Genomic DNA, 22,273 nt, shown 5'->3' with positions numbered 1-22,273 from the left:
GGGGCAATGTACGGAGACCTGCTAACCCCACCCAGAGCCTGCCAGAGGGAGATGCCTGCTGGCCTGCTAGGAGGATATGAGGACTGGCACTGGCCTAAGGTAAATTGAGTTTGAGACTCCTCAGTTAGAGGGTGACAACATTTGCTCATGTCTTCACAAAGCTAGTTCAACACACCGTGTTCTCCCAATACTGTGAATGTCAGATAGTTTTGTTTTGTACTTCAGTGGCTAACAAAAATCAATGCAGAGAACTTCACAAAGGATTGCTTAAGTGCTTATCAGAAGCTTCTGTTTCCAACAAGTAAATACAGGCAGACAACCTCAAATTGCTCTGTCTGTGCATTTATTGTATCAAAAGCCTAAGTACTGTGCAGTTTCTAGAAACAAATCAGGACTTGCAAAGCTAATGCAGCTGCAGCTCCACCCTCTTCAGGGCTGCCGCCCATCACCTTCAGACCAGCTGCCTTCTAGTGCACTTGCTGTGGGAGGCAAAGGAATAGAATAGAGGATTAGTCATGGGTCACTGCTAACCACTGAGAACCAAGCAATGATCATTGTGTGACTTAAACACCAGGGTAAGGCGCAAGCAGGCAAGTTTTCCATAGTGCAACTTGCTCATGTACAGTCAGCTGTGTATGAACAAGTCATCTCCATTCTGGTTCATAGATTAAGGATCTAAATAGAATAATGTGTGAGGACAAATCGCAGGAACTAAATAAGCTTTGTGTACTTGAATGACAGTAATGTTTACATTATATCAATATTTATGCAGACAGATTAGAAGAGCTAGCTCTCCTTCTGCTGACACTGATGTAAATCAAAGATAACTCCATTTACATCAGTGGATCCTGGTGTACAGTAGGAAATTAGGTCCTTAAAGCTACGTTGCTCAGGGGTGTAAAAAATGCTCAGCACTAAGGCCAGGTCTACACTAGACCTGGAAGGTTGGCTTAAGGTATTCAACGCCAATGACATAGAATTCCAGCTATGTAAAATTCTGGAGTCAGCGTACCTTAAGCCAACCTTGGCAGTGTCTACAAAGTGGGAGGCCGAAGGGAGCAAACATTTCCCTTACTCCTCTAAATCCGCCATATTGAACCCTAGAACATTGATCTCCAGCACGGGGAGTAAAGATATGCCCTAAGTGACACAGTTAAACTGAACTAACTCCTCGGTTGACGTTCCATTGATCTAGCTACTGCCTTTCAGGGAGGTGGATTGCCTACTTTGACAGGACAACCACTCCCACTGGTGTAAGTAGTATCTTCACTGAAGCACTGCAGCATTTTAAGTGCAGACAAACTCTTAGTAACAGTAAAAACAGGATCTCTGTGTTTAAATGGAGTACATATCAAGGACAGACACAAATTGACCCTGGAACTAGACTTCAGGGAATTTGACTGATGAGGGAGAAGAAAATTGTGACTGACATTTCTTTTTAGTCTTAATTTTTCAGATTCATCTGCCATCAGCCAGTTGTTTACCTGGGCTGTGTCCAGACTCAGGGTTTTTTTTCGGGAAAAGTAGCCTTTTTCCGAAAAAACTTCCCCTGCGTCCAGACTCAAGCCGCGTTCTTTCGAAATTAAATCGAAAGAACGCGGCTTTTCTTTCGATGGCGGTAAACCTCATTTCACGAGGAAGAACGCCTTCTTTCGAAAGTTCCTCTTTCGAAAGAAGGCGTTCTTCAATGTAAATAGGGCTTCTTCGAAAGAGAGCATCCAGACTCACTGGATGCTTTCTTTCGAAAAAGCAAGCCGCTTTTTCGAAAGTTCAACGTGCAGTCTAGACGCTCTCTTTCGAAAGAGGCTTGCAGTCTAGACATAGCCCTGGAGGGGATTCTCTGCTATTTTATTGTTGGTTCTTCCTGTTAAGTGGTGGCAGTGAGTGGAGCACATCTGATGGGTGAAACCTTACATTTTGTTTTCTCATTCACTCACTAAGACTATGAAAGCTTCTGCACAACAGAAGGTGTGGTTTCTGCATGACTATGCTGAGGTCCTCATGTGTGATTGAAAACAAAAGTTAGATCAGAAGGCCACAACATATTTCCAGTAAGTGCTGTGAAAAAATGAATGATTGCAAACACAGCACCAGATAAACAAGCTTTCTTAACTCACTCTATTTCCCTCTTTATGCTTCCTTTTTACCTATCTATTTCTCTCTTCTTTTCTTTCTCTTTCCCTCACAACTTTTCTGATTTTCTATCTGTTCTCGCTTCTTTTCCTCCATTGCTTCTCTCTGGTCTTTCTTCCTCTTCTCTCCCTTTTCTCTCATTCTCCATATTTTTCATCACATTTCACTTTTCCATTTCCTTCTATTGTTTCACTCTTGAATTCTCTCTTTCCCTTTCTCGACTCCTGCGCTCTCTCCAGTTCTCTGGCTTACTCTTTTGTAAACCAGGAGGTGCAGAGACATGGGGAAAAGAAAAAGACTTCACTGAACCTTTTTGCACTTTAGAAGTTGTAGAATTTTCTGGGAAAGGGCGGGGGAGTCAAAGATTCATGGCTCATCCTCATTTCATCCAAGCTTGCCCTCTCACTACCCATCACTTCTAGTCTAGTTACAATTGTCCTGGCACAGAATGCATAGAATTTGAAACATCCTCTCACCTTATTTCTTAACACTAGCCCCATTACAAAGAACCCATACAAGGCACTCTTGAAAATGAGCATAATGTACACACTTTTCCCAGCGATGGCACTTCTCAGATATGACTCTGAAAAGCAAAAGATAAATGATACATCAAAACCAACAGAGAAGTGAAAGACTCTTTAGAGAATGTTCTCAGCCTAGGGTGTTTCTTTTAATCCTGCAGTTTATCAGAACATGGTGCAGTGCTTCTCTGTAAAATCCATTGATTGCCCATTTACGTGCTTTTAGCCATACCACCAAGAAGGACTGGCTCTTCAAAGCTAAAGACTGTCAGCTCTGGCCAGCAATTGCTTTGGAGACTGCTAAGGAAAATCTGAGTTTGAAAAACTGGTGTGACTCAGAAGAATTCCCACGGGGTATGTCTACACTACGGGATAAGGCTGAATTAAGATACCCCACTTCAGCTATGTTAATTGCATAGCTGAATTTGAAATAGCTTCACTCGGCTTTTGGTGCTGTCCACACTGCAGGAAGTCAAAGGGAGCACACTCTCCCTTAGATTCCCTTACTCCTTGTAGAAGCAGCATTACCTGCATCCATGGGAGTGCCCTCTCATTTGAATTATCATGTCTTCACTAGACCCACTCATTCGAATCCTGGAAGATCAAAGGTGACAGCTTTGATCTTCTCCTTAGTGTAGATGTCCCCTCAAAGATAAAACTGGTCCCAACACCTCAGTCTGGTGCTAGGCTGTGCTGTGCTGCAGATTGGGGTAGGTGACTCATTTTTAAGGGGTGCTCTCCCTTCTTAGTCAGCACTGACCCAGATGGCCCTAGGTGATATCTGTAGGATGAAATCTGAAATCTAAAACCAAGGGGCTGGCCACTGGTCACTGATGCTTAGTACAGATTCCATTGAACCATTTTTGCATGCAGTGGAGAGAGTCCATTTGTGTGCACACCCACAGGTCTGTGAACCCAGAAACATGTACACACGTGTATCCACACATACAAATATGCACATGAACACCACAATCATCCACAGCAGTACATCAGAGTATACATAGGTGCATGTATAGCTACCACTATAGCAAACTAGCCACACTCAACTGGCCAAAGCGCCACATGTGACTAGTGGCTCGCACACTGGACACCCCAGGTATAATATATGCGTGAATTTAAAGAGGGAGAAGGGGCTTTAACTGACCTTCTGAGACACTGCAGTCTGAAAGGAGAAAGAAGAAGAAGTTAGTATCTGAGCCCAACTATCTGTGCCAATTTTCCACAACTAATTGGGTACGGGGAGGGAGGAAGAGCGAATGATGTTTCCATTTACCAATTTGTAGGATTTCAGTCCCAATCTCATCTCCCAGGGGCTGGCAGAGGCTGCAATGCAGCATACAGTGATCCTGGTGGCACAGGATTAACAAATTGTTCTGCTTTGCAAAACTCCGAGGTGACAGTTCCCATTCTGGGACTGTCTCTTGGGACATCAGTGATTAAGTCGGGTGCCCTGTAATCCTGCCTTCCATTCCAACTTCTAACCCTGGAAGTGGAAATGCTACAGAGGGCAGACCCACTCAGCCCCTTAGGAGTTTTGTGGTCAGTACTCACCAGTTCCACCACGGATCTCTTTAGCATATATTTGGGTCATATTTGCGTAGAAGTCAACAGAGCATTTGAATACGTTCTTGGAGTTGAACCATTCCTGAGATGAGACCCTCAAGCGGCTGGTCAGTGAGTATCTTTTTGAGCTTTCATCCCTGACAGATTCTTCTGTCTTCACCCCTTCTTTCCTTTCCTCACCATTCACCTTCCAAACCAGCTTGATGTGGTCGGGGTAGAAATCCGTAGCCAGACATACCAGAGTGGCCTTCTTCTTGTCGTTGATCTCCTGCTTTGATGGGGGAAAGATGGCCACTGTGGGGGCAGTGATTTTGAGCCCATCCTCTAGAACAGAAAGCAAATGACACAGTCCTACATAAGTCCTACATAAGCCCTCTCCTGCCACTGTGTGCCAGTGACAACTCTTGGGTCATGTATCTGACCCTGAGTGTATTGTGTGAAGGGGGAGATACTTCTTGAGACAGATTCAAGGCCCTCTTTAGACCTCTACACAGGACGTCCATCATTTTAAACTGTGTATGAACCACTTCTACTGAAGTCAATAGAAAGTGTTGCCTATAAAATCTGGCCCCAGTGTTCCTGAAGGACCACTAAACAGCAAATGTAAAGTCTAGTCATTCATTGACACCTATTGCTCCCCAGATCCTTAAAGCGTGTGTTTCACTTCAGAAAAAGATGCTGAAGACTGCACCCTCCTTTAGCTAACCCAAACTTTCCAATCTTTCAGCAAGTTCCCCTTGTTTTTAATCCTGCAATTTAAAAAAAAATAAAAAATAAACAAATAAATAAGTAAAAAGTCCAGTCCACAAATGTGCAAAGAGAAACTTGGAAGAGAAGCTCAAAACTGTACGTGGTTTGTTATGTAGCAAACACACAAACAAATATTTCCTTACCTAGGACAGTCAGTTTGGTTCCTGTGCCAAAATGTTGTTCATATCCAGAGCACAGAGACACAGGGCAGTAATAAAACTGAGCTGGTTTGCAAAATAGCAACTTACAGCTCAGAGCTTGATTCCCCTATACACTCCTCACACAGGCCATACTCTCATTGAAGTCAATGGAAGTTTTGTCCCAATAGGGACTGAAGGGATAGGCCTGTAGTGTGTGTCTCTATACAAAAGTGGCAGAGCACACTATTACTGAAAAATTGTTTCTTTCTCATGTTAACCATGTAACAATAAATTATATTGCCCCCCCAAAAGTTAAGAAACAGTGTATAATATAAATAGAACAGCATAAACAAGTCATCCGTATGACATTTAGCTTGCACTGAATTAGATAGTGCTTTTGATGTAGCCTGTTGTGAAACCAGGCAAATATCTAGATGAGTTGATGACCTCCCTAAAAGACCTCTGTGTACCCCAGGGGTATATGTACACTGGGTTGAGAATCACTGCCTTGCAGTACACTCTCAAGGGACTTTGACCATCTCTCTTTGGAGATGGTTTCAACAAGATCTCTCACTACTAGAAATTCTCAACCTACCGTACTATGTGGATTATTTCCCTTTAATTCCATTCCAGTCCTGTTATTTTTAGTTATTCCCTCCTGGACTACACTAAACAAACCCATCTTTCTCCTTAGTACTTCATCCTTCCCTGTCTTTCTCTCGTATGTGTGTTCTTTGTTTCCTTTCTAATTCCATTAATTCATGAGATCTTTTTATTACAAATCCAGCCCTCTCCTTAAATATGCACAATCAGACATGTCCTAGGACCTAGGTAGATCACATGGTAGGCAGAGTTATCTTCTTTCAGCACTCGCAAACCAGACAGAAAAACCTCTGGGAGTGAAATGTTGGCCTTATTAAAGTCAGTGGGAATTTTGCCACTGAAGCAAAGAGGGACAGGATTTCACACAAATGTTTTGCACCTTCTTTTGCACATCCTAGCTTCCCAAAATGCATTTTATTAGCACTGGGTTTCTGTAGGATATGTACAAATCCCACTGGGCTGCGAGAGAAAACTCATGAGATGATAAAACTATTTATTTTTCTTACCTAAAACTGTGAGTCGGGTCCCATCTCCGAAATATTGCACTAAGCCAGAACCAGAGCACAGCATTTCCCTCCCATGCTACAAATGCCCTGGAATCAGGACTCGTTCTACTCTCCTACTTTTCATTATTTTCTCTGCTGTCCACCTCACTGTCTGTCTGATTTGCTGTCCCGCTTTTAAATTGATCCCATTTGAAACAAAATTCTGCCACCAGAAACTCTTCTAAAAACTGCTTTTTATTCTAGTCTCTGCCTGCTAATTTTTTTGCTCACTTTCATGTTTTCGTTCCACTCACCCAGAACTGTCAGCCATGTCCCTGCTCCAAAATACTGTGTGTTACAGCCTTGTGGAGCTGCACCAAAAACTTCCTCCCCAATCCTTGTCCCCATCCAAACCCCTCCTAAACTACTCTACAGGGTAAAACAGATTGCTAGGGAATGCTGCCATCCCCATAAAGTGCTGTTGTTGTATTTTGTCTATTTTCTCCTAGCCAGCAGAGAATTCTTCTCTATGCCCTTCCCTCCTGGGCTTTGGCCTGCCCTAGCTTTAAATAACTCAAGCCATGACTTCCCTTAGGGAGACTAGTCTCCATTTTCCCAACAGGCTTCCCTCTTCCCTCTGTTTCACCCATTCCTGCTTCAAGAATGCTGCCCCTTTCACACTCCCAAACTCTGGTCTTTCCCACCTGGGTGTGTGTATGTGATGGGTTTTTACCATCATTTTCACTCACCCAGCACAGTCAGATGAGTTCCTGCTCCAAAATACTGGATGTCTGTGGATCACATCTTTGCACTGCAACACCAAAACTACTCACTCCCCAGCCCTGAGCTGCACTCCTCAAGATGCCATAGTTAACCTTCAAAATGCAGGATACTTGGAGTATGTCTACGCTACGGGACAAGGCTGAATTAAGACACACAATGTCAGCTACATTAATTGTGTAGCTGAAGTCCTAGTACCTAAACTCGACTTTTAGAGCTATCCACCCTGCAGGAAGTCGAAGTGAGAATACTCTTCCTTCAACTTCCCATACTTCTTGTGGAAGCAGGACTACCGGCATCAGCCTCTCTCAGTTCGAATTAGCTATCTTAACGAGCCCTGCTAATTTGAACCCTTGAAGATCGGCAGCAGCAGCTTCGATCTTCCTCTGTAGCATAGTCATGCCCTTGCAGAATAGTAGCCAAAGGCATATTTGGGAAAAGTATGTGCATCTCCGCAATCTTAGCAGGAAGACCATTATCCTTTATGTGCCCCAATGATGATTTGGATCAGACTGTATTTGCAAAAAGCTCTCCACAGTAAAGCACCCTATCCCCTGCTTCTGAACCTCAACCTCAGCATTGCCACACACTCCAGGAGTCAGTGCTTGTCCTCCAAGGCCCACTTTCTCACACTTTTATATCCCAGCCACTGCAGGATAGTCCCATTGCTAATGAATGTCTGTAGCCCAATTTCAGCCTTCCTCCCCTCACCACCTTTTCAGGGATTAGATTTGATGTCTCCATGCATCCTGGACTTGAAGGGGATGCTCCAGCCATTAAACACATGAAATTAGAACCATATAATTCCTGTCTGTCTGTCTGTCTGTCTGTCTGTCTGTCTGTCTGTCTGTCTGTCTGTCTCTTTCTTTCTTTCTTTCTTTCTTTCTTTCTTTCTTTCTTTCTTTCTTTCTTTCTTTCTTTCTTTCTTTCTTTCTTTCTTTCTTTCTTTCTTTCTTTCTTTCTTTCTTTCTTTCTAACCCCAACTATCTATGACCTGGATAGGTTTAATAACTGTAATCAGGTTGATTAGTTTGTTCTCTTCCCCCCATCATCAACTCCCTTCCCCTCCCTCTGTCTCTCTTTGTCTTTCCCAAAACTCTTTTCTTGGTGTATTTGCCCACCTGTGACCTGCTGGGTCTGGCCCAGTCACTATTGCTGGTATTTCTTACCCAGAATGGTGAGCCGTGTTCCGTCTCCAAAGTACAGCACATTTGCAGAACACAGCCTGACACCCTTGTCAGCAAAGTCCTCTCAAGAGAGGGGTAGAGAGGGAATGAGGCAGTAGGTGACAGTGAAGGAGAAGTTCTCTTCTTCTTTTTTGCTGTCAGCCAAAGACCTCGTTTCCCTAATCTTAGCTTCTCTTTGGCCTCTGGATGATGAGGGAATCTGCCCATTTGGGAATGTCAGACACAGCAATATGGCCTAGAATCAGGTCACACTCCATCCAGCCTTCCCTCTCCCTTCCATCCACTCCACCAAGCCCACACAGGAGGGGAAGTTACTTGCACCCTGTATGTGCAAAGTGCTTTGTGCAATCCTAGCCTTTGATATCCTGAGCAATTCACACTCCCCCATCCCATCCCTACCATGCCACAGTCTAACAGATCTTCTCTGTGAGATTTCCTCTCCCCCTTTGTAGCCTGGCTTTCCCCCCTTTTCTTCAGGTTTGTCGTGTTGGCCCTGTACTTACCTTCTTGGGGCTCTCCAATTCTTCTCCCTGCCAACACTTCCCATGCACGTGGAATGTTATCACGTCCCTGCTAAGCTGCCATGTAACCAAATGAAACTATTTTCTCATCCTTCAGCCCCCTCCTGCTCTGTCAGGATCTTCCTGGCAGTGAGGGACTGAGAACTGAATGCAGTTTTCAAGGTAGGGTCTCGGCAGAGCTGCGGGCAGGGGAGTGCACTGTGCACTGCACTCACAGTGGGCTCTGAGCAGCACTGAATAATCAATATCCCTCTCGGTCTGTCTGTGTGGAAGATGTGCCACCATAGAAGCTTCTCTCAGGGCAGATATCAGACAATTGCTAGATCCCTGCAGTTTAGCTGGCTACATCTACTTACCTACAACAGTCACTTGGGTCCCTTGGCCAAAGTTCAGCGGGGAATTGTAAGAACACAGCGTGAAACTGTCATAACCAAAGTGAACATCTTCAAAGGCAGAGGCAGCCCCAAATGTATATCCCACGGGAGCCTTGATCTCCCCTCCAGTGGGGTGGGGGAGGGGGACAGTACATTTTGAGTGCTCACTTAGGGAATAAGCTGCTCACTGTCTTTTGCCAGCAGGTAATTGTTCCTGTGCCATGTAACTAGCACAGAAGTATCTGTTAATAGTCTCCCCTAAACTTTTCTAGCCTTTTTTTAGGTAATTGCCTTCTGTTCTGTTTGTTTCCAGATTGGTAGATCTGCTCCTTTGGGGGATTAACAGACTCTGATCAAATCCCACCACTGCACTGAGACAGCTCTGCCCTGGGTTGCATTCACTGAGCTCCTCTAGTCTCTCTCCAAAGCCTCAAATCCTTGCTTATAGGCTTGTTGCCTGGTTGTGCATGTTATCTCCAGCTTTATTATGTAGCGAGATGTTTCATGGAATTCTTATCCTTCTGGCCATCATCTCCAAATGGCTTCCATGTTCCCATTCTCTCACCATGCCTCTTTGTCCCTTTTCCTGTCTCTTTCCCATTTTCTCTGTTTCTTTTTTTACTTGTTTACTCAAATGACCAACGGCCTCTTTCTATCCTGCCACTCACTGAAACTAGAGCAACTGTGGAAAAAGTTAGCTACTAAGATAAACCTAAACGATAAGGTAGATTATCCACCTTTCTTCATGGTCACCATTAGACACTGATCTTATCTGGGTTAAAGGGAAAATTGGCTACTCTCCCTGCCATGTGTCTAACCAAAAATGAAATAGCCATATCAGAACAAATTCCCCCAGGCAGGAATTGTAGATTTTACTTTGTTTGGTTCAGAGATACTTTGGAAGCTGCATTTTCTTACCTAGAACTGTGAGCCTGGTCCCCTCTCCAAAATACACCGGCTGTGTGTTTACACAGCCTTTTTGCTGACTGCTAAAACCTTCAGGGAGTAGCCAAATGGCAGTAACTGTTACCCTGTAATTTTGGTTCTGGTGACGGGGACACAGACATAGAAGCCAGATGTCCTGTTGATCGAAGCACTGAGTGCTGGCACAGCATGAGTACAGGGAAGAGAGGATGATGCCTCTTTAGAAGATACATTAACAGCTTTGGAGGGGACATTAAATTGAGCTCCTTTCTCTCCAGTCCTCATGAGCTGTTCCAGTTGACTATTTGAGACTGAGAGGTCACTTTTTGGAAAGAGCTGCTGTGCAGATAACAGTTCCTCTCTTCCTGCTAAAACACACTGAAATGCTGGAGGCTACATACCGTGAGCATTGAGCTCAGAACATCAGCTACGTTGGTTTGTACAACTATGCAGTGTGCTGCACTTAAAGCACTTTGGGGGACATAAGGAAATTGACAAGCTTTAAGCAAAAAAAAAAAATCCTTCTCTAAATCTTGTCTCGGACACTTTGCCCACCTGCCCCCTCACACGTATCTGTTTCAGGCAATTACAGGCACTAGAGGAGGTCTGGGACACCCCACTCTCCTTACCTGATCTCTTCCAAAATTTGCCTTTACATTGGTGACTTCATCTGCTTGTATTTCTCTTACCTAGTACTGTGAGCCGGGTGCCCTCGCCGAAATTAACTTCAGCATAGTTACACAGTGATAGACCCACCGCCTGGAAACACCACTGCCCCCAAGGGGCTGCCATTTCCCATTTATGCTGTTCTTGGCTCCTTTCACCCTTCCTTGTATCCCAAACCCACCTGGAGAAATGGCAGCTTGCTGCCTATTGGCAACCCTTTGGAAATGTAGGCATTTGAATCACAGCCTGGAAGTTGGAGGTAACAAAGGTATCTTTACCTTCTTCTCCTAACCCCATACCCAGGGCAGGACAGTCTAGGGCTTTGTTCCAGTACTCACTTTAAATGGCCCTTGGGGTGGGGATTCCTTTCCCTCTTTGCGCCCTGGCAAGTCTTTCTCATGCCTCCAATTAGTCACCATTAGCCAAGCTAGTGCATCCATTGATTCCTATCTAGCAAAGCAATGCCTCACTGCTGTCTATTGCACTTGTCTGACCTGCCTTTGCTAATGAACCTTGCTTGGGGTTGGAGACAGAATGGCCGCAAGCAAACTTACCCAACACTGTCAGCCTGGTCCCTTGGCCAAAGTACTGTTGTGTATTTACACAGTGTTATGAAGGGGTACAGAAATCACCCGCCTGACCTCAGGGAAGTTACCAATTGGTGTGCACATGCATATAGTATCATGAGCTTTCATGACCCACTTCATCAGAGGAGATGAATAAGAAGGGAGAGGGAGAAATAAAAGGCACCTGTCTATTGTAATGCCAGTGCTAATGAGGCTAACTGAGTGGGCTGGAAGTGTCCCATACTTAGCTTTTGATATCAATGGGGTATTCAGTGTAAGGAAAGCTGGTTTTATAATATGACATTCAGTTCAAGTCTTTGTTCAGGCCAAGCTCATGATACTATATATTTGTTAGTGTCTAAGGTGTCACAGGACTACTCATTTTTAAAGTTACAGACTAACACAGCTACTCTTCTGAGACTTATGTAATAATGCATCTGCCACCCTCCCTTCCCATTTTCCCTCCCTTCACCCACCACGTCCAAGTTGCAATTCCTGGTCTCATGTAATAGTAGAAGCAATTACCCCTTCCTGCAGTCAAAGGGTAGCAGTAATGGTGTGCTTAGGGAAGGGTTTTCATTTACTCCATGTTGCATCCTATCCCTTCCTACCTTATTCCAGACAAATTTGCACACATAACTTTTTCATTTGCTCTTGAAAAAGCTATTTCATTGTCACCAATTATTTAATGCCTGAGCTTCTTTTACTTACCTAATACTGTCACTCGTGTCCCGGAGCCAAACTGTGGTGGAGATGAATCACAGTGCTACAAAGACCATCTCAAAATACACCAAGAGCAAAGTGTGGGGGTGGGGGGGGGGAGATTGTGATAATCATCTTGTGGAACTGTCTTGCAAAGGGAAGTGATGGAAAACTGGTCTGCACAACATCCTGAGCACTCTCCAGCAGGATATATTCTCACCCTGGAGAGCTGAAGACAGGAGGGTGGAGAAGATGGGAGATTATAGGACTTTTTTAGATCCCTAATTCCTAGAAGTCACTTACCTAAGACAGTGAGGCTGGTTCCTTCTCCAAAGTAGACAGTACTGCCAGAACACAGTGTTGCTAGGCCCGGCGAAATCAATCACAGATTCCCCCGGCAGGTTGGTCAGCCACACTGGGCTGGAATTTCTGTGACACTGGCCTTTCTGGGAAAGATACCTTGAGAGGTCAGTGCCAGGTGCAGAAAGATGACACATGGAGGAATGTGGCTGCTTGACTTTCAAAGACAACCATCCACCTTTTGTTTCTTTATGGAGGATACCTGTCAAGTGCAGACTATGCTTCCCTGGGAGGTCCCACAAATAGAGGAACTATTGGGTGAGCCAAAGAGATTCTTCTCCCACCAGGGTCTGCTGTGTGGTCTTGGCTAGGAGTTGTCCTTTGAGGATGTGGCTCAGGAACACATCAGGGTTATGATGAAAAAAACCTTGAAACTATGTAGGCAGCTCCCAATGGAGCGCTGGGTATTAAGAAGCGCTTCCCTGTGCTCTGTGAAGCAGTCCTTGCAGGATGCATGCTGTGGGGGGCCTTGCACCCTATTCACTGTCTGAGGGAGGTTTTTGTAAAGACCTCCCTAGGGAATGTATCACCGTGGCCCTGCTGTCCCCACAATGTTTCAACCTCATACAAAAACAGCTCCTCCCTCTGCTCCGCCCCAGAGACACCCAGCAGAGGCCAGGCCTGGGGAAATGGCAGGGTTTGTGCTTTTAATGACTAAAGAAGGGAAACAGATGGTACTGCAGGAGGTGATCATACCCCACAGACACCTGGCCCGATGGAGAGGTTCCCTGGGTTTCTCTGTGCAGGAACTTGCTATGCTCTCTCTGCTCTCTCCCTACAGCCCCTCAGAACTTAAGCCAAAGTGGTATGTAGCTTAGGAGAGGGACTGGGGAGCTGTGACAGGCAGGAAACCATACAGAAATACCCAGGCTAGACACTTGTGTACAGACAACTGCACAGACACACATGGACTGTGGGCATGTTGTTGTAGCCATCTCAGCCATGTGTAGCAGCGATAGTAAGGCCTGCAGTGCAGTATCTTTGTGGGTATGTCTAGGCTACATGGCTCCGTCGACGGAGCTATGTAGATGAGTTTACTAGACATAGGAAAATGAAGTGACTATTTAAATAATTTAAATTTCACGAGGCATAATGGAGCGGTCAACAAAGGCTTCCCTTGTCGACTACGGCACGTCCAGACTGCCCTGCTGTGCTGCCAAACAGCTGATCAGCACAGTGTGGCGGCCGTTTCTATTTAAATGAAGCGGCAATTATTTAAATCGCCACTTCATTTCCCTATGTCTAGTAAACTCATCTACGTGGCTCTGTCGACGGAGCCATGTAGTCTAGATATATCCTGTGTAACTGGAAACTTTGTCTCTCACAGAAGTTCGTCCAATAAAAGCTATCATGTTGCCTATCTTGTCTCTCAGATACACACAGAGACATAGATACAAGCACATGACAGTAATGACACACCACAATGAGAGTAGTGGTAGAAATGAGGTGATTGCACAAGCATGGGCACACATATATGCAGAGGCATGTGCAGTCACACCCCAAAAACATGAAGAGAAAAGGAGAGGCACAAATAGACATTGTACACTCAGAAGCAGGTTTGGAAAGTCACTTGAATAGCGCCCCCCTCATTCATACGTATAAATGCACAGGTAGAGTCACACAGTTACACAAACCTAGTCAGACTCACTACCTGCCCCCCTGCGCCCCTTCTACCCCTCCCCCCCCCCCGAGAAATTAACTGAGCTGGTCAGAAAAAGTTCCTGGGGAATGTTATCTGACAAAAGCTTTGAATGAAAATGTTCCTAGCTCTAGAAATTCAGCACAGATACAGACGTGTGTGTTCCCACCCAGACTGACACACACAGTCCCAGCAGAACAGGATCCAGGAGATCAGATGAGAATATTGGGAAGACACTTTAGTCTTGTTATTCTTTGTGCGTGAATGCAGACCCTCAGCACCTAGGGAAGGCCACAGCACAACATTCTCAGAGAGTGGAGAGTTAATGCCATATCCCCTGATGCTGCAGGGGACATGTGAGGCCAAAGGACACAGTCACCTTTTTGGAATTTTTCCAGAAAAACAACTTAACCATAAAACCTTAACTCCTGCAAAAATGCTTTTTACCCTTTAAGCACCATGATTGGCTCTGGGTTTTAGCTTGTATATTGCTTCCAAATAATGGCACCTCCTGTGGCAGAGCACCCGTTAGCATCATAGTGGAGCACTGGGAGCCTAAAATACTGACTAAAAGGGAAGAAGTCACTGACACCATTCCCTGCATTGCCTTGGATTTGCTTGGAAGGCTTCTGTTCATACACTGACCAGGGCTAACTCAGGTTAGTGTGTGAGTTCCGAACAGATTGCAGCCAGCCAAGGGGGCATATATATGAACCCCAAGCCCAGTTTTTGACCCACAGCTTTAGGGTTTTGCAACAGTGTGTGACTGGAGGCACAAAAATAAAGGGCAGAGTCCCCAGGGCTCAGTTGATTTATCTGCAGCATGCAGTGTCTGTCATTGTCACGTGCCATTCCGAATCTGCTGTCCTTGAAGTTTTCCTCAAAAGTGGGGTCTGGAGTCCCTTTAATTAGCACTCCTATGAGCTCTGGGCCCAGCTGTGTTGTCGGCTGTCGGTACCAGTACATCCAGCCATGGTCTGTGTTGTTCTGGTAGCAGTGCAATATGGCCACAGTCCCAGTCTTCAGTGTCACCCATCTGGGTACCTGGGAGAGTACCACCTGCTCACTCTCTTCACAGAGAGCTAACCGAGAGATAAGAGCAAAGGGTTAAGAGTCAGCACCAAGTGCCCATGCTACTCTCTGCCATCAGACAGCAAGAGAAAAAGGGCCAAGGAGAGATTAAAGACACAGATATATAGTCTTCATCAGGAGACCCGCGTCCTGGATGTTCTGTGCCTGCCTGCTGGCTCTCTTATTCTCTCAGTCTGTCATTGCTTCCTTATGTGTTTGATCAATCAGTTGATCAATCTATCCCCACCCACCCTCTTATCTATCTATCTATCTATCTATCTATCTATCTATCTATCTATCTATCTATCTATCTATCTATCTATCTATCTATCTATCTATCTATCTATCTATCTATCTATCACTGTCCCATTCCTTCCTTCCTCTCTTCTTTCCCTCTTCTTTGCTCTCTCTTTGAATTAGGCTCTATTAACACTTACAAGGAGGGATGAGCAGCCACAGAAGAAATGGGTAGAGCTGAGACATGCTTCTCTTTGCATATAGTACTCAGCTTGAATCACCAGAGAAATATGCTACTTGTAGCGTAGAGACAGGAAGTGACTTCACGATTACCTGGAAAACTCAACCCCACCTTGCACTGGGTCCTAAAATCTTCTCCTGCATAGGAGGAGAGGTACGAAAGCCAATGTGGAATTGAACACAAAAAGAAGACCTAGTATATAGAATGGTCTAATAAGAGAGCTGGGCACCTTTCCCCTCTGTAGGACTAAATGGATAATATCTCACAGAGTTAAATTAATTTAGTGAACCCCAGCTGTAGGTGAAAAGTTAAAAAAAACCAACTACTGTTCATTATGATTGTTGAAATTTACCCCAAAGAAGTCTGATACAAGAACAGCGAAAAAATCTCAATAAGGGGCATTGGCAGTCAAACTGTGGGGATCCCAGGGCTGGAATAGCAGGGGGCTGCAGGGCAGGACTGAGGGGCACTGGCAGGGCTGTGAGGGGATCCCAGGGCTGGAATAGCAGGGGGCTGCAGGGCAGGGCTGAGGGGCACTGGCAGGGCTGTGAGGGGATCCCAGGGCTGGAATAGCAGGGGGCTGCAGGGCAGGAGTGAGAAATCCTAATCTCATTTTGACATCTTTGTTTCTGAGTCGCATCTCAACAGTTCAAATAATGGCTTTGTGAATAGGGTTTCCTAAGTACACTTATACTCTTTGCTACCATCTACTGGCACACTGAGTCTACACACAGAAACTGACTTCTATGGCCCACTTCATCCTTGCACCTGAGTGAGCTTGGTTTTGGGAAGGGAGGCAAAGAAGGCTTTATGTGACCTCTGGACCTTACATTTTCTGGGCAGGGCAGGACCTGCTTCAGTACCCACTGAGCTGTGCAAACTTGTGGCCAAAATAGCCACATAATCTAAAGGGCCACTGTAGCAGGTGGGAATAGCCAGAGTACACAGTGCTCCAGCAATGCTCCCGTGGTGCTGAAGAATGCCGCTGGCATGATACATATGTAAGGCAATTCTGAGTAGGGCCAGATAAATCTGTGTGGCATCCATTTATGCAGAATACTCTGAGCCCAATTTATAAGACATTTTATGATCCTTCTGCCCACTCCAGAGCAGTGCCAGGTATAGCAGGCATAGTTGGGGTTGGCCCTGCTTTGGGCAGGGGGCTGGACTTGTTGACCTCCTGAGGTCTCTTCCAGCCCTAGGATTCTGGGATTCTATGATAGCAGAACTGAGGGTATGTCTACACTACCCTGCTAGTTCGAACTAGAAGGGTAATGTAGGCATACCGCACTCGCAAATGAAGCCCGGGATTTGAATTTCCCGGGCTTCATTTGCATAAGCGGGGAGCCGCCATTTTTAAAACCCCGCTGGTTCGAACCCCGTGCAGCGCGGCTACACGGGGCACGAACTAGGTAGTTCGAACTAGGCTTCCTAGTTCGAACTACTGTTACTCCTCATGAAATGAGGAGTAATGGTAGTTCGAACTAGGAAGCCTAGTTCGAACTACCTAGTTCGTGCCCCGTGTAGCCGCGCTGCACGGGGTTTGAACCAGCGGGGTTTTAAAAATGGCGGCTCCCCGCTTATGCAAATGAAGCCCGGGAAATTCAAATCCCGGGCTTCATTTGCAAGTGCGGTATGCCTACATTACCCTCCTAGTTCGAACTAGCGGGGTAGTGTAGACATACCCACAGAGTTTATTCCTTAGTTAACTATGAACAAAACATCAGCTCCTTCTTTCCAATCACAGATGATGATTGAAGTGGGTTAGTGAGTCCACCGATTGGTTTTGAAGTTATAGTGAACCTGATGCTTGCAGATGCTGGACTGACATTCTTTGGCCCTGAAATCCATCCAACAGGGGCAGCATGAGTACTTTGTTCTCTTAGTAAGCCCCTCCCTGAGTATGCCAGTCTCTAGGTCCCATTCTATTCCATGGTGTCTCTGCTGAGAATGGCAGCAAAGGGGGAGAGGGGCTGAGGTTTCTCATGCATCCCTTGTTTATTGATAGCAGGTTTTTGCATAACTAGGGGGGATGGAAACTGGGCCATGTGACACCCTGTTTATTATCTGTAAACACCAGACAGAACAGTGCTGGGAAGCCTGGCCTGCAGCACAGTGCCACCTGTGCTGTGACCTCTTGTAGATTCTCTGTGGCACTGGCATCTCTGTGCTACATGTGGCTTTGAGAATGAGACCTGCACAGGCTCACAGGTGGGATGGAATGGTGACCCACCAACAACTCTGAATGTTGATTCTGAGCGTTGAACCACAGCAGAGACCAACTCCCTCCCCTCCCAGGGCCTTGGTTTTGAAATTTCAGCTGCCGTTTCAATTCTGCACTGACACAATATAAATGCCTCCTCCCCACATCCGCTATGCTCCATGCCTTCCCCACAACCTCTCCGCTCAGCTGCTCCCCATCATACATCTTCTTGGTTCCCTTCCCATCCTCAGGCTCACTGACTTGTGCTGAGACTGTGTCAGATTTCTTGTGCTAAGTAGGGTTCAGGCTTGGATGGAAGACTTTCAAGCAATTGATACAGGGAGTGGTTTGGATAACTTGGTAAGGGGCCCTTTCACCTACATTGACTCAAAGGTTCCTGCATGAAGCTAAGGGGTGTAGTGCTGCAAGAAAGTATGTGGGTGACTCAGGAGGTGACTTTCTTCCATCTAAGTCCGTAATGCCCCCAATGCTCCCATCACATTGTGGGTGAAACAGAGTGGCTAGAGCTCAGCGATAAAGTCAAGATCCTAATTATTGCTAATCACCAAAGATCTGTTGCACTGGCCCACATACTTCTGAGATCCTATGCCACATTCACACAGCAGAATCACTCCACAGTTCATGTGTGCTTTTGTGATATGCACAGGCCATGGTAAAGGTGCACTTCTTTCCCCACTCCTTCCTTGGTTACTTGCTCTTTCTCTCTACCTCAGACCGATAGGGACAGCCATGGGCTTCTTAGTACAGGACCCTGTCTTACTCTTTTAGGGTATGTCTACACTTGCCCCCTACTTCAAAGTAGGGAGGCAAATGAATCATACCAAAGTTGCAAATCAAGCCCGGGATTTAAATATCTCACGCTTGATTTGCATGTTCCTGGCCAGTCGCCATTTTAGAAATTCACTAGCCCGGAGTAACTGCCCGCGTCTACATGCATCAGTGAAACAGGAGTCCGATTTAAAGCCCCTAATTCGAATTAGCTGGTAAACCTCATTGAAGGAGGAATACCAGCTAATTCAAGTTAGGGCTTTAAATCAGACTCCCGTTTCACTGCCACGTGTAGACGCGGGCAGTTACTCCAGGCTAGTGAATTTCTAAAATGACATCCGGACGGGAACATGCAAATCAAGCGCAGAATATTTAAGTACCAGGCTTGATTTGCAATTCTGGTCGCCCTCATTAGCCTCCCTAGATCAATCTAGAGGGCTAATGTAGACATACCCTAAGGTACTTGAAAGCTGCTATCATGTCCCCTCTCAGTCTTCTCCTTTCCAAACTAAACAAACACAATTCTTTGTGTTTTCCCCCATAGGTCATGTTTTCTAGACCTTTAATAATTTTGTCGCCCTTCCCAATTTCTCCTAATTGTTCTTCAAATGTGATGCCTGAAACTGGATACAATACTCCAATTCAGTCTTAATCAGTGCATGGTAGAGCAGAAGAATGACTTCTGGTGTCTTGCTCACAACATTCCAGTTAATGCCTCCCAGAATCATATTTGCTTTTTTGCAACAGTGTCATACTATTGACTCATATTTAGCTTGTGGTCCACCACAATCCCTAAATCCCTTTCTACAGTACTCTGTCCTAGACAGTTGCTGCTCAGTCTGTATGTGTGAAGCTGACTGTTTCTTCCAAAGTGAACTACAGTAAACTTCCGATAATCCGGCACCTTTAGGACCCAGGGGGTGCTGGATTATCAGATATGCTGGACTATCAGAAGGGGGGAGGCTATGAGGGGTATGGGGTGGGGTAGGGGGGATGCCACTCCATACCCCTCATAGCCCCCCCTTCTGATAGTCCAGCTCTGCCCCGGGGTTCCCAGAGTCAGCCACTGATCAGTTTCAGCAGCGGCTGACTCTGGGCGCCTGGGGCAGAGCAGCTGGGGTGCTGCCGGGTTGTTCCCACAGCCCCGAGGGGCAGCGCTACGGGACCAACCCGGCAGCACCCCAGCTGCTCTGCCCCCGGCTTCCCCGATTCAGCTGCTCGTCAGTTTCAGCAGCAGCTGAATCAGGGAAGCCAGGTGCAGAGCAGCTCCAATTGTCTGGCTGTCCTGAGCACTTCCAGGTTCCTGATGGTGCTGGACCATCAGGAGTGCTGGAGCATTGGATGCCGGACTAATGGAGTTTTACTGTACTTTGCATGTGTGTTACTTACCAGCACTGTGCACTTGGGGAGCCAGAGAGTGACACTCATGGAAAACCACCCCCTCCCCCAGGCCTCTTCTAGAATCAAGGACAAAGCAATGAAAAGGCCAGGGAAGACACACCTAAACTGCTTCAGACAAGGGTGATAGAATTAAGGAAACACCCCAGCCTCATCTGCATGGAAGATCGCACAGAGAGACATCTCCATTAGCATACAGAATGGAGACCAGCTCTTCCAAAGCAGGAACCGCAGTGAACTATGGGATACTGAAAGCAGAGAAGCACTGCCTGATGGGAAATCTCTGCTCCATATTCTAATGAACCCAGGCCTGCTCACACCCGAATTAGTCATTATCAGACCAATTCTAGTAATGGAGCCTATTGACATCCAAAATACTGAAACTGCCTAGTTGCATTGTGAGCTCCTTCAAGGAACATCACCCATAAACAGGAGTGATCAGTCTCTATTGTCTCACCTCTGTTTACCCATAAACAAATCCAGTGTTCTCTTGAACTATTGTCCTATTCCTATAAAAACTCCTACACTTGCCCAAGAAAAACTGTTCTGATACCTGGATTTCAAGTGCATCAGTTCCATTGAGACTTCTTCATCTCCTGTCTGATTGTGCTGGGGGCTCTGCTCTGCTTGTCTCCTGCCCTCTGGATCCCCGGCTCCCATCACCATCTGGAAACCCTGATTAGTGCAAGCTGCATGGAGTGGTGAGGTCTCTCTCTCTCTCCCTCTCCGTCCCCCCACCCCTTCGCCCCAGCTACCTCTCTCTAAGCATAGCCTCCTGACTCTGCCCTATGTAAACTGTTATATGGTTAGCTAGCCCTAACATTTGTAATCAGTTTCAAGTTAGATTTAGTATTGTAATTGTTTTGAGTGTCTGGCTCCCTATATATATATTCACTATCCAGAAATAAATAACTATGGGTATGTCTACACTAGCTCATTAGTTTGAGCTAGGTAGGGTAATTAGGGCAAGCGGAGTTGCAAATGAAGCCCGGGATTTAAATGTTCCTGGGCGCCGCCATTTTAAAACCCCCCTTAGTCCGAACTCCATGCCCGCGGCTACACGCGGCACGGAGTAGGTAGTTCGAATGAAAGATCCTAATTCAAACTACCGTTACTCCTTATTCCACGAGGAGTAATGATAGTTTGAATTAGGATCTTTCTCATTTGCTCTGCAACAACACTTTTGTACCCAAGCTAAAGATCCCTGTAGTGCCCAAAATCCTGTGGGGTTTGCTCATCATGTGGTTTACCAGTGAATGATTGTGGTGTGAAAGTGGGGATTAGGGGATGCTGAACCTGGGGGCTTATGAGTATGGCATCTTAAAGTGCTGTTTAATCCAGCCCAGTGAGTCCAAAGGCTCATGAGGGTGCAGTGTGGCACTGCTGTTAAACCAGCCTGCTGAGTCCAGGGACATATAAGGGGTCAGCTTGTGAGTGCTGATTACCCAGTCTTCTCAGATGTGCTCTGTTAGTGGGTTTGAGAGTCTGTGTGTGTTGCTAAGGTGGGAAGAACCCCATCCTGAGGAATATAGTTACTGCAGGAGAGCTCCAGTGGGAGGGGGAATTGGCAGCAGGGAGAATTCAGCTCCATATGAGAGCACAAGTAAGCACAAGCAGCACACTGATAGAATTGTTAACTTCCCCCCAATCCCTTAAGATTAACCCTAATTAATGAGCATACCCCAGTGTTTTGGGAAAATCTGGTAACATTTGTACTTATTAAACTTCATCCTGTTTACCTCAGACCATTTCTCCAGTTTGTCCAGATCATTTTGAATTATGAACGTATCCTCCAAAGCACTTATAACCCCTCCCAACTTGATATCACCTGCAAACTTTATAAGAGTTCTCTCTATGTCTTCATCTAAATTGTCAAGGAAGATATTGAACAGAACTGGTCCCAAAACTGACTCCTGTGGAACCCCACTTGTTATGCCCTTCCAGCATGACTTTGTGCCATTAATAACTACTCTCCGAGAACAGTTTCCAACCAGTTATGCCCCCACGTTATAGTAGCCCCATCTAGGTTGTATTCCCCTAATTTACTGATAAGATCATGTGAGACCATATCAAAAGCTTTACTAAAGTCTAGGTATATGAAGAGAGTCTGGGGGATTTTGGCTAAATAAGCCAAAAGTCTGCAGAAGAGAAGAATAAAGGGGGACTTGATAGTAGCCTTCAGCTACCTGAAGGGGGATTCCAAAGAGAATGAAGCCCCAGGCTGTTCTCAGTAGTAGCAGATAACAGAACTTCTCAAGTTACAGTCGGAGAGGCCTAGGTTGGATATTAGGAAAAATTATTTCCCTAGGAGGGTGGTGAAGCACTGGAATGGGTTACCTAGGATGGGGGTGAAATCTCCATCCCTAGAGGTGTTTAAGTCCTGGCTTGACAAAGCCCTGGCTGGGTTGATTTAGTTGGGG

The 22,273-nt window shown here is 45.8% G+C and overlaps 1 gene segment (V, D, J or C); it reads right to left on the bottom strand.

The window, feature by feature from the left end:
• Positions 1-1,423: 1,423 nt before the first annotated feature.
• The window catches only part of LOC102448133 (T-cell receptor beta-2 chain C region-like), a 29,174-nt gene continuing 8,324 nt past the window's right edge, over positions 1,424-22,273 (bottom strand). Inside the window, 3 exon segments of the C gene segment in view lie at positions 1,424-2,716; positions 3,799-3,816; positions 4,206-4,541. Of these exon segments, the coding sequence occupies positions 2,454-2,716; positions 3,799-3,816; positions 4,206-4,541 (617 nt within the window).

This window comes from Pelodiscus sinensis, chromosome 1 (genome assembly GCF_052426305.1).
Source record: "Pelodiscus sinensis isolate ZL-2025 chromosome 1, ASM5242630v1, whole genome shotgun sequence".
Taxonomy (NCBI): Eukaryota; Metazoa; Chordata; order Testudines; family Trionychidae; genus Pelodiscus; species Pelodiscus sinensis.
This window is presented reverse-complemented; position numbering and strand designations above follow the sequence as displayed.